At 44.0% G+C, this 12916-nt stretch overlaps 1 protein-coding gene across 1 annotated transcript; it reads right to left on the reverse strand.

Annotated features, from left to right (window-relative positions):
• Positions 1 to 8669: 8669 nt before the first annotated feature.
• On the reverse strand, positions 8670 to 11586 carry LOC116501452 (60S ribosomal protein L37-like). Its single transcript, XM_032207025.1, has 4 exons — positions 11524 to 11586; positions 10694 to 10829; positions 10298 to 10382; positions 8670 to 8935 (listed from the first exon to the last, which is right to left on the reverse strand). Exons 1-4 carry the CDS (start codon positions 11524 to 11526, stop codon positions 8863 to 8865), a joined length of 297 nt encoding a protein of 98 aa, XP_032062916.1. The 5' UTR covers positions 11527 to 11586; the 3' UTR covers positions 8670 to 8862.
• Between the last annotated feature and the right edge of the window lie 1330 nt (positions 11587 to 12916).

A 12916-nucleotide genomic window follows, 5' to 3' on the forward strand; every position in this document is an offset into this window, starting at 1 on the left:
TAGGACCCGGCACTTAGCCATGTTGAACCTCATCCCACTGGTCTCTGCCCATTGATCCAACCTCTCCAAGTCCCTCTGCAGGACCTTCCTACCCTCCAGCAGATCGACACTTCTCCCTAACTTGGTATCATCTGTAAACTTACTGATGGTGCACTCAATTCCCTCATCCAAATCATCAATAAAGATATTAAAGAGGATGGTCCCCAACACCAACCCCTGGGGAACACCACTGGTGACCTGTCACCAGCTCAATTACACTCCATTCACCACCATTCTCTGGGCCTGGCCATCCAGGCAGTTTTTAACCCGGGAAAGAGTGTACCTGTCCAGTCCATGGGCTGCCAGCTTCTCCAGGAGAATATTGGGGGAGACCATGTCAAAGGCTTTGCTGAAGTCTAGGTTGACAATGTCAATAGCCTTTCCCTCATCCACCAAGTGGGTTACCTGGTCATAGAAAGAGATGAGGTTGTACAGGCAGGACTTGCCTTTCATGAACCTATGCTGGCTGGGCCTCATCCCCTGGTTGTCCTGCATATGCTGCGTGATTGCATTCAAGATGACCTTTTCCATCACTTTTCCTGGCTAACAGGCCTGTAGTTCCCCAAATCCTCCTTATAACCCTTCTTATAGATGGGTGTCACATTAGCAAGTTTCCAGTCATCGGGGACCTCTCCGGATTAACATGACTGCTGATAGATGATGGAAAGTGGCTTACCAATCATGTCCGCCATCTCCCTCAGCACCCTCAAGTGGATCCCATCTGGCCCCATGGACTTGTGACAGTCCAGGTGGAGCAGCCAGTCTCTGTTTCCACCTGAATTGTGGAGGGGTTATTTTGCTCTCCATCCCAGATTTCCAGGTCAGGAGGCTGAATACCCCGAGGATTAGTGGTCTGGCTAGTAAAGACAGATGTAAAGAAGGCATTAAGAAACTCAGCCTTTTCCTTATCCTCAGTATTCATGTTCCCCACCACGACCAGTAAAGTATGGAGATTCTCCTTGGCCCTCCTCTTACTGTTAATACATTTGTAAAAACCTATTTTGTTATCTTTTACCACAGTGACGAGGTTGAGCTTGTTTCGAGCTTTAGCCTTCCTGATCTCTCTGTATATTCTGGCAACTTCCTTGTACTCTCCCCAAGTTGCCTGTCCCTTCTTCCACTCTTTTTCTCCCAGAGACTCAGCAAAAGTTCACTGTTCAGCCACGCCAGTCTTCTTCCATGCCAGCTCATCTTACAGCACATAGGCACAGTCTGCTCCTATGCCTTTAAGACTTCCTTCTTGAGAAGCGTCCAGCCGTCCTGGACCCCTCTGCCCTTCAGGACTGACTCCCATAGACCCTCCCTATCAGTGTTCTGAACAATTCAAAGTCTGCCCTCCAGAAATCAAAGGTAGCAGTTTTACTGCACCCCCCCCCCACACTTCACCAATAGAGAACTCTACCATTTTGTGGTCACTCTGCCCAAGACAGCTCCTGACTACCACATCTCCCACCAGACCTTCTCTGTTCACGAATAGTAGGTCTAGAGGGGCACCCCACCCCAGTAGGATCACTAACCAGCTGAGTCAGGAAGCTATTTTCCACACACTCCAGGAACCTCCTAGACTGCTTCCTCAGGGCTGTATTGTATTTCCAGGATATGTCCGGGAAGTTGGAGTCCCCCATGAGAACAAGCGCTGGTGATTGCGTAACTTCTACTAGCTGCTCATAGAATACCTCATCTGTCTTTTCATCCTGGTTTGGGGGTCTATAACAGACCCCCTGTGGAGTAATTGCCGAAGATAACTAGGAAAATTAAACTAACATTCACATTTTAAAGAAAATGTACAGCATTGAAGAAGCTTTCAGAAACAATGATCCTTATCTAATTAAAAATGTGGGACAAAAACAAGTTCTCTTTAACCCTAGGTAGTCTCTAAAAATGGTAGAGCTAGCGCTGCACATTAATATCTCAGAAATCAACTCAAAATGAACCTCCTTTTTGAGAACTGCCCACACTGGCTGGTTAGCATGGTTACATGGACGTTCTCTGAATAAACCTTGGCGCATGCCAGGGGATACAACTGGGTTATTGAAACAGGATTAGGTATATTAAAGAGCATTGATTCTGAGGTCCTAATGAGTAGAATAACTGCTACTACAGACAACCTAAGGAAATTGGAATGACTGATAAAACCATCCTTATCGGCCTTAGGAGCATGTCAATGGCTTCTATTACACATTTTACCCCATTAGGAACAAATTGAAGAAAATGATCATCAATTAATTGTAAGTGCCCTTGGAGAAACCCAAGGTGATACTTCTCTTGCCTTGAGTTGCATCCAAAGAGCAGTTATGGATACAGTTTGTAGCAGCAGCTATTATTAGAGAGGGAGAAGGAGGAACTTTACCCACTGAAATTCAAGAATTGATTTGGGTTAATGTTTCAGAATTTGAAAATTAGTTTCAAACATGGTGACAATTAGTCAACTTTACCTATTATGCAGAAAATGATAAAATTATTGCCTTTATACTTACCATAAGCAATGCCACCATATACAATGTATATCCAATCATTGCATTAAGACTCAATCATAATGGAACTATACTTTATCCTAAGGAGCATAAAGTATGGGCCCATCAAAAGAGAGGCAAACAATTGATGTAAATGCATGTATTGTGCATGAACAAAAAGGCTTCATCTGTGAAAGCAAATTTCTTTGCGGAACTAAGAGATGCCTCGAGATCAACTCCCCTTGTTCTTATGGGGGGACTTGCCAGACATCAACTGGGATCACCGCATGGCCAACACAAGCAAGTCCAGGAGTTTCATAAAGCACCTAGATGATAACTTCTTAGTGCAGGTGCTAATAGAGTGCCAACTAGGAAAGGTGCCCTCCTAGATCTGTTGCTTGAGAACAGAGGGGGGTCTTGTGAGGGACGTGGCAATTGGCACCCATCTCAGCCATAGTGACCATGAAGTGGTTGAATTTAAAATTTTTGGCGACAGAAGGAAAACTGCCACCAAAACTTCAGCCCTGGATATGAGGAAAGTAGACTTCAGGCTGCTCAGGGAACTAGTCAGCAAGGTCCCCTGGGAAGCTGCTTTTGAAGGCATTGCCGTCCATCAGGGCTTGTCAGTTTTTAAGCACTGCCTCCTAAAAGCACAAGATCAGGCAACTCCAAAATATCAGAAGTCAGGCAGGTGGGGCAGAAGGCTGGCCTGGCTGACCAGGGATCTTCTACTGGAGCTTAGGCGAAAAAAGAAAGTGTACGGCTGCTGGAAGGAGGGTCAGGCAACAAGGAAGGAATACAGGGATGCTGTTCGTGTTTGTAGGGAGAAAGTTCGAGTGGCCAAAGCCCAACTAAAGTTGAAGCTGGCCATTTCTGCGGGAGACAATAAAATTTTTTTTTTTTTTTTAAATATGTGAACAGAAAAAGGAGGACCAAAGAAAACATAGGTCCACTACTTGATGGGGAAGGTCTCCTCACAGACAATGACATAGGCAAAGCAGAGACATTTAATGCCTTCTTCGCCTCTGTCTTCAACATTGATTATGGGCTTCAGGACCCTGGGTGCCCTGAGCTGGAGGACTATGACGGTGGGAATGACAAACTCCCAACCGATCCTGAACGTGTGCAGGATTTGCTGCTCTGCTTGGATCCATACAAGTCCATGGGTCCGGATGGGATCCATCCCAGGGTGCTTAAAGAGCTGGCTGATGTCATCGCGGGACCTCTCTCAATCATTTTTCAACGATCTTGGGAATCTGGAGGGGTCCCAGTAGACTGGAAGCTGGCAAATGTTGTGCCAATTTTCAAGGGCAAGAAAGAAGACCCTAGCAATTACAGGCCTGTCAGTCTCACATCAGTGCCTGGTAAAATTATGGAGAAGATGATCCTTGAAGTTATTGAAGCACACCTGGGGGGACATGAGGGGTAGGTCCTGCCTTACAAATTTGATTTCCTTTTATGATAAGATCACCTGTCTAGTCAATCAAGGGAAACCAGCTGATGTGATCTTTTTGGACTTCAGCAAGGCTTTTGACACGGTTTCACATAGGATCCTACTGGACAAAATGTCCAACATACAACAAAAACATCATACGATGGGTGAGCAATTGGCTGACAGGCAGGGCTCAAAGGGTTGTGGTAAATGGGGCCACATCTGGCTTGCGGATGGTCACTAGTGGGGTCCCTCAAGGCTCCATTTTAGGGACAGTCCTCTTCAATGTCTTTATAAATGATTTGGATGTAGGACTAGAAGGTGTTCTGAGCAAATTTGCTGACGACACTGTAGCGGGTTTACGTGGCAAGGTTTTGGTAGCAGGGGGCCATAGGGGTGGTTTCTGTGAGAAGGATCTAGAAGCTGCCCCATGTTTGGGAAGGGCCCCACTGCTGACCAGAGCCGAGCCAATAAGCGATGTTGTTTTGCACCTCTGTGAGAGCATATTTAAGACAGGGAAAAAAAATGCTGCGCCACACAGCAGTATGGAGAGTGAGAGGAGTGAGGAACAGCCTCGCAGGTGCCAAGGTCAGTGAAGGAGGACGGGGAGAGGTGCTCCAGGCGCCGGAGCAGAAGTCCCCTGCGGCCTGTGGTGAGGACCATGGTGAAGCAGGATGTCCCCCTGCAGCCCATGGAGTACCACGGTGGAGCAGGGTTCCATGCTGCAGCCCGTGGAGGAGACCACGATGGAGCAGGTGGCCCTGCACCGATGGAGGCCGCGGCCTGTGGAAGACCCCTGCCGGAGCAGATTCCGGGCTGGACCTGTAGCCCGTGGAGAGGAGCCCACGCAGGAGCAGGTGACCTGGCAGGAACTGCTGCCCATGGGGGACCCAGGTTGGAGCAGTTTTCTCCTGAGGGATGGACCCCATGGTACAGACCCATATCAGGAGCAGTTCTGGAAGAGCTGCTGCCTGTGGGAAGCCCACGCCAGATCAGTTCATCAAAGACTGTATCCCGTTGGAGGGACCCCACAGCACAGGGGACAAGAGTGACCGAGAAGAAGCAGCAGAGAAGAAGCGCTGTAGACTGACCATAACCCCCATTCCCCCCTGCCGCTCGGGGGGGAGGAGGTGGAAGAGGGTGGATGGGGGGGAAGGTGCTTTTGGTTTCTTTCCTTTGTTTCTCACTTCTCTAGCTTGTTAGTAATAAGCAATAAATCTTACTATCTTACTATTGGTTGATGAAAAGCTCAACATGAGCTGGCAATGTGCACTTGCAGCCCAGAAAGCCAACCATAACTTGGGCTGCATCAAAAGAAGTGTGGCCAGCAGGTTGAGGGAGATGATTCTCCCTCTGCTTTGCTCTCATGAGACCCCACCTGGAGTTACTGCATTCAGCTCTGGGGTACCCAGCACAAGATGGACACAGAAGTATTAAAATGAGTCCAGAGGAGGGCCATGAAGATGATCAAGGGGCTAGAGCATCCATCCTATGAAGAGAGGCTGAGAGCTGGAGAAGAGAAGGCTCCGGGGAGACCTTGTAGCAGCTTTCCAATACCTAAAGGGGCCTACAGTAAAGTTCATGAGGGACTCTTATCAGGGAGTGTAGCGATAGGAGGAGTAATGGCTTTAAACTAAAAGAGGTTAGATTTAGATTAGATATAAGGAAGAAATTCTTCACTATGAAGGTGGTGAGGCACTGGAACATGTTGCCCAGAGAAGTTGTGGATGTCCCCTCCCTGGAAGTATTCAAGGCCAGGTTGGATGGGGCTTTGAGCAACCTGGTCTAGTGGGAGGTGTCCCTGCCCATGGCAGAAGGGTTGGAATTAGATGATCCCTTCCAACCCAAACCACTCTATGAATTTGGGTTACCAATTGTGCAATATTTGGCACAGTGGCAGTTAAAGGTGCAGTATTGACATCCAATCACCTATAATCAATCATAAGCTGCCGCTGTCCATTTGGCTTTTTTACTGGCAAGACAGAAGAATTGTAAGGGGAATGCATGCGAGTAATAATACCTCTTTCTTCCAAGCCTTATACCACCCTGTCAATATCCAAATGTGCAGCTGCTGGTAAGGGGTACTGCCTTACATTAGTAATTTTGCATAGGGGAAGAGGTATAGACATTAATAAATGTATAGAATTGGGCTCATCCTCTTCAAACCACACTATTTCCCCATCACCTTGTCTTGTGAAACTCCAGACTGATCCATCAGGGAGTTTCCATGTTCTGCCATATAACGAATCAAACCCTAAAACATTGCTATTAGCAGCACCAATCAATACAGCACAGGTCAATTTCTTTTCACCTGGGAGCCAAAGAGGTGCTTTTTGCTGTAGGGCATTCCTTTATGACTCCATCAATCCCTGTACACTTTACCTTAGTGACTGGGCTTTATATTCAAGTCCTCTGCTGTTTCAGAACTAATTACTGACATCTGTGTCAATAAGGGAATCTACAAAAATTTTCTTTGTTCCTATTGGGATGGTAATGACAGGTTCGTAGTGTTTATCAAAGAAACATAGTATAACTAACACCCACCAAGCAGGATGGCTCACTGCCCTGCTCACGGATGCAAGTTTTTTTGGGTATTTTTTAAAAATTAATTATATCATGCTGTGGGGCTGAAGGCATGGGTCTAATTGGAATCAATCCATTTCCCATTGGCTGACTTCTCTCTACTGAATCAATGCTTTGGCTTAGCAATTGTACCAGAACGTGAAGGTTGGTGGTGGATATACTTACTATACAATAACTAACTGCTGTGGTACTTCCAATGCAAAAGCTCTATGCCACAGGTCATTACGTTCTTTGTCCACTTTTGGTTTAAGCTTAGGCTCAGTGGTATGGACTTGGCAAACCCATCAGGGGGGTTCTGGCAGTTTCCCAGTGGTCAATTTGACCCAACCCATACAACACCCATAATTAATCACCATCAAACTGCCCAGACATGGAATTCATTCTTGCTGCAGGTAAAATTCTCTCTAAAAAAGTTTGTAAGCTTGGAAAGTTACTGCAAGTCATTGCAAATTTCAGTCACTATTACCTACGTTATGTATTATACAAATGCTTGTTTTTCAGGAGCGTAATACAACACATGCCGAGAAACTAACAGGTTGCAGCAGCAAATGGCTAAGCAGTTGCCTTTGGAGCATATCATGTTATAATGTCAGTGTAACAGGCTGCTGAAGACAAAAATCTAACATTACACAATGAACATGTAACAAAAGCTTTCATTTCTACCCAGTTAGAATACTTGCTATACGATTGTATACGATTGCCCAGCAAGCCCTTCTTGCCTTGCTGACCTCCTGTTTTAAGATGCTTTGAGGGGATGCAATAAAAAAAAAAAAAAGTGCATTTATGATTACTTCCTCTTCCATTTAAGCATTTCCCAGCATCTCATCAAAAAAGCACATTTTCAGATGTACTCCTGAGACCTGGGAATACACAGATGCATAATATGTGCAAAATGTTTAAGTTTTTAAATTAAAAAACAGATACAATACTTATATTCTTAATCTCTCAGGCTGACTGATTGCAAGCAGAATGAGTACAGTATACTTGTTACATGCTGAGGTAAAAACAAGACAAGTTTTCTTTTGTTTAGAAACAGACTAAGTAGATACACTGAATTATCCAAGAGCATTACCTATACTTCATTTAAAACATAAAATCAGTCAGGTACACACAAATTCCAAGCCTGTGAAAATTTCTTTAGTGATTTGTATTAGCCAATACATTTGTTAACTGCTGATCCTTCAGTATTGACAAAGCAATATACTATTTCTGGAAATTCATGATGAAACCAAAGGAATTTGTAAGAACAGCCTCAGAAGCTTAAAGCAGGTATCATTTTTTTATTTGTTTTTTAAAAACTTTTTTTTTTCTCTTCAAGGCATCTGAAAATCCTCTAAATCCTTCCAGTGTTCACCATCCTCTATATTATGAGCTTCTTAAAGGCTGAGAGTTTGAAAGCCAGCTGAGTGACCCAGTAACACACTATGCAAAGTTTATCAGTTATCAATCCATAATTCAAATGTACCAAGTGACCTATTCACTTCTGTATCTTACTACCTACCATTTACTTGTTTATGCCCAGCATAACTTAACTCCAACTTATTTTCAGGTTGGAAATTAAGAGAAATTTCTTCTCAGAAATAGTCAGGCATTGGAATAGGTTGCCCAGGGAAGTGGTGGAGTCACCATCCCTGGGGGTGTTTAAGGAAAGGTTGGACATGGTTTAGTGGGTGATATCAGTGGTAGGGGGATGGGTGGACCAGGTGATCTTGGAGGTCTTTTCCAACCTTAATGATTCTATTTGTGCCTCAACTTTCCATACTGACCATCCCAGACCATTTGGGTAACTTCTGTCTCAAGTACAGCAGATCCCCGACACCTCCACCCCCCCCCCCAAGCAATGACCCACTGAATAAGGAATACTTTATACTTTTACAGGCCTTTCAGAGCCACAAAACACTAAGACTGGGCATCACCCTTAAACTACTGCATCTCAGAACAGCACTATGGCCATTATTCAAATTCATGTTTGAGATAAATTCTCCATGCTAGGGTGTTCTGAGCCCTTTTTCTGAGCACTTCACAGATACAGTGAGACTCGGATGCAAGCCCACAGTGTCAAAAATCAATTTCTCTTGCAAGTGATTTCTTGAGTAACACAAGCCTCTTTTTAAGTCCAGCACAGAGATAATGGCCCTTTTCAAGGTAGAGATGCTATCAAATGATGAGCCAATTAAAGAATTATTTTTAATGATTCTTCAATGCATACCATCAAGAAATTGTATATGTAAGTGTATATATGTGTGTATATATATATATATTATTCAGGAATCGTGTATTTCACCGAAGTAAAAACATATATGAAATGTGATATTTCCTGGATAAGACCATGTATTTTCACAAATAGATGAGTCTTTATGATGAATTGGAGGCTGCAACAGCTGCTGCTCTCTTGGGTTTTGGTGTGGTTCCCTCATGAAATCCATTCCTACAAGTAGAAATACAGTTACTACTTTTTGAAAGAATTATTTTTCTGCTCCTTCCCCCCCCCCCCAACTTGATTATAGATTAAGTTCACCAGCTTTTTTTCCAGCTTATCTCAGCACTGAAATCAATATGAAGTTCACCTGTTTCTTATTAAAAAATATCCAAACATCATTGACAAGCTGTTTGGAATAAGTGATGCAGTATGTTTTTCTCTCTGTCTTCTGCTGAAGTAACTTTGACTTCTTCAAATAGGGAAAATTTCAGTAATTGAGTAAACACACAGACTAAATCAGATATAGCACACCTACTAAAGGCACCCCATATTTTTATGTTCCTACTAAACAACTCAACAATAGATTTCTTTGCTGGTACTAAAAGAGCAAGTTGATTTCTTACAGTTCTCCATGCCTCCAACCAAAAATTAACACAGGCATGACAAAAGAGCCAGCCCCAAGCTCACTGTTGGGTATGACATTTCTATTTCAGCCAAACTTAGTGGAACACAGGTTGCGTTTATACATAAGGTATCTTCTAGCTACTGCTGGAAAAGACTGTGCTAATCAAAAGACATATAAAAAGGATCACTCAACTATACCTAGCTCCAGGACTTTAGAAGACAACTACTTTTCACTATTAAACACAATCTACGTTCTTCAGAAAAGACTCTTGAATTACTTGGTATTTTTCATCAAGTTTTTTAATGTATTGAGCCAGAAGTTACACAGCTATGTTTTAGAACAAAGAGGATATGCCAAAGAAATTCTTAATGAATTTAACAGCACAGTACCTTATAAGTACAACTCAAGGCATCATAATACATTTTAGAAACCTCTAACAAAATCTGATGTCATAGCTACCTACTTACTGGTAAGTCCCCAAATAACATTGACTAATGAAGTACTAATGAAGTATTTCAATTCTGAACTTTCTTTTTTTTATGGGCTAAAGAGGGTTGGGGGGAATTAGAATGCATTTAAAGAGATATCTCTTATAAAAACCCACACTTAAATGCAACCAGCAACTTAATTGACTAACAAATTGAGGCAATGCCACACAAGGCACCACACCTTTTCAAATGTGGTTATTTTATTACAATCCCCTCTGTGTTCTTCACTATCTGCATTTAACAGAAATATCAGAGCTTTTATACATCCTATGTATTACTAATGGTAAGCTTTTTAAACCTCAAAGAAATATGCTGGCAATTATAAGCCATCTTTTATTTCATGATATATTTTAAAAGAAAGACCATACTACGTTAAGCATACTAAACAAACGTGTTAACTTTGAATGATGGGTTTTAGAATTAGGTGAAATCCATGCAAGACTTCACAATACGCTATTTTGTGATAAAACATCACACCTGAATCGACGGTAGACCTTTTTCAGGTGCCTCATGCGACCAGTACCAGTGGTGTTGCGCCTTTTAGCCTTAGCACTCCAGTTATCTAGAACATAAGTTTCTGTTACTCATCCGCACAAAATAATTAGTTGCACAGTACATTTGAATAGCACAAGTATTAACTGGCAAGAGCAAAAAAAAAAAAAAAAAAAAAAAGAATTATGAATCAAGTCAATTTCTGTGCAGTAATACTGCATATTGCTGACACATAGTTAAATCAGTGTGAAAATTAAAAACAGTTCCAAACACTTTAAGATGGCAAGTTATTCTTCCCTGGTGTAAAAAAAGTCAAACTAAGGAAGAAGACAAAGAAACACAAATTTTTAAACTAAACTCAGTTAAGAGTTCCTTACTTACACTTTCTCTTACGCTTGGCAGGGTAACCACATTTCCCACAGGTAGATTTCTGCAAATGGTATGCCTTGGACCCACATCGACGACACAAGGTATGTGTCTTATTTCGTCGCTTACCAAATGATGATGTACCCTTTGTCTGAAAAGCAAGTACAAACTGTCTAACTCCAATAACAATGTCAGAGGCATGCCAAATTCTAAAACAGCAACTTGGTTTTACTTGTAGGTCTCCATTTTCAGAAATCAATTCCTTACAACTCTCTTGGCTGTTCCTACCCTATTCCCTGCCCAGTGCTTAACTAAACAAAACCACCAATGGATTATCTCTAAGGCACTTCTCATTTCCCTTAAATTCATCACTAGTACATACTAAACTTATTTTTCATGAAGAAATACATTTATTTCAGTCAGGTCTGCCACACACTTCTTACAGAAGACCAGGGTAACTGAAACGTCTTTTACTACAGTACCTGCATACCCTCAGCCCTAGAAAAAACCGACCCGACCAAGCCCACAACAGAGAGGAGGCGCCTGAGGAGCTCGGCCGACACCGCGGCCTTACACCCCCATACATCCTCCCCGCCTGGGACGAGCGGCACCGTTTTCTCTCTCTGAAACAGAAGCAGCACCGGGCCCGCCCCTAGGCCCTCGGGCCCGGCCCTACAGCGGTCCCCCCGCAGCATTGGCCCACCACCGAACCCAGTCGTAACAGAACACGACGCGCCCACGCCCCGCCCTCCCCACCGAGGCCCTAGACAAGACCCGCAGAGGCCAGCACAACGACAGATGTCGACCGATACTTCCCCCCCCCAAACCTACAGCCCACCACTCACCATCTTCCCTGGCCACCAGCACCAAAAAGGCTGAGCTCCGCCCCGCTTCCGCTATGGGCTATAGTGCACAAGCACTTCCGGGTGAACGGCTAGGGCCAGGCGGTGGGGCACGAATGCTGTCTGTGGGCCTGGCTTCGCCCTAGGTTGTGTCAGAAAGGGTCACCACACCTCCGTGTGGTGACCCTTTCCTGCCACCAGGCTGGCCTCCCAGAAGGATAGGTGCTCCCAGTGATATCATCTACTGGGTCCAATGAAGATGGAGTTAACTTTCCCTGCAGTGGCCTATATAGTCTTGTGCTCTGCACTTGTAGCTAGAACAGCACTGGTGTCATAGTGATTCAAAGATCGAAGCCGAAATTCCTTTAAGTGGTATATTCTTTATTGCAGCGCTGGATGCACGGGGGATCTCTCCACCTATCATGCATACCCAAAGCGGAGAGCAGTCTTGAATTTATACAATCAATCTATCAATATTCTACAAGCGCCTATACATATTCATTACCTATCCCTGCCTTCCCTCGCTTCTCATGCTAATTAGCCTTTTGGCACCTTGCGCCTGCGTAGAGCCTCCCAAGAATTGTGGGCAGGGGTCTTTGGGACGTGGGCAGTAGTCTTTGGGAGGAAGACCCCGAGTCTTCCTCACAGTGTACTTTTCACCTTTGGCCAGGAATCTGCTGAGTTGGCAGGTTTCTTAATTGCAAGAGCTGGTTGTTGCTAATTCTTCCGTTTGTTGTATCTTTATAATGAATTCCAATGTCCAGTTTTGAGATTTATAGTCCTTACATTTGTTTCTCTGTCCGTCTGCCGCTTCCTTATCGTGAGTTCCAGTGTCTTATTTCGAGATATACAGTCCTTGTCTGGGGATTGTCCTTGCCTCCCCAATGTCTCCTTAATCAATAGCAGTGTGTTGTGTATTGCTGAGCAATGCTAGTAAAGCATCAAGACACCCTCCAAACCCCTCCAGAGTCAGTGGGGTCTGAGGTTTGGGAAGAGGTGGGGAGGGGACATCACCAGGGCAGCTGACCTAAACCAACCAAAGGGATATTCCATGCCATATGTCACACTCAGCAATAAAAAGTGGGAAAGGAGAAGGAGTGGTTGGGGGGGGGGGGGGGGGGGGCTATTGTTACAAAGAGGTCACTCCTCCCAAGTAACTGCTATGCATGTTAAGGCCCTGCTTCCCGGGAAGGGGCCAAACATCACTCGTTTATGGGAAGTAGAGAATAATTTTCTCTCTCTCTCTCTCTCTCTCTGTGCTTCCGTGTGGCCTTTGCTTGTTGTTGTTGTTTTTTTGTTTGTTTGTTTGTTTTTCCTCTTCCTTTTCCCTTTAATTAAATTATCCTTATCTCAACCCATGAGTTGTTTTGATAGAATATTTGAAAGAAGTATGCCC

Source organism: Aythya fuligula, chromosome W (genome assembly GCF_009819795.1).
Source record: "Aythya fuligula isolate bAytFul2 chromosome W, bAytFul2.pri, whole genome shotgun sequence".
In the NCBI taxonomy this organism is placed as follows: Eukaryota; Metazoa; Chordata; class Aves; order Anseriformes; family Anatidae; genus Aythya; species Aythya fuligula.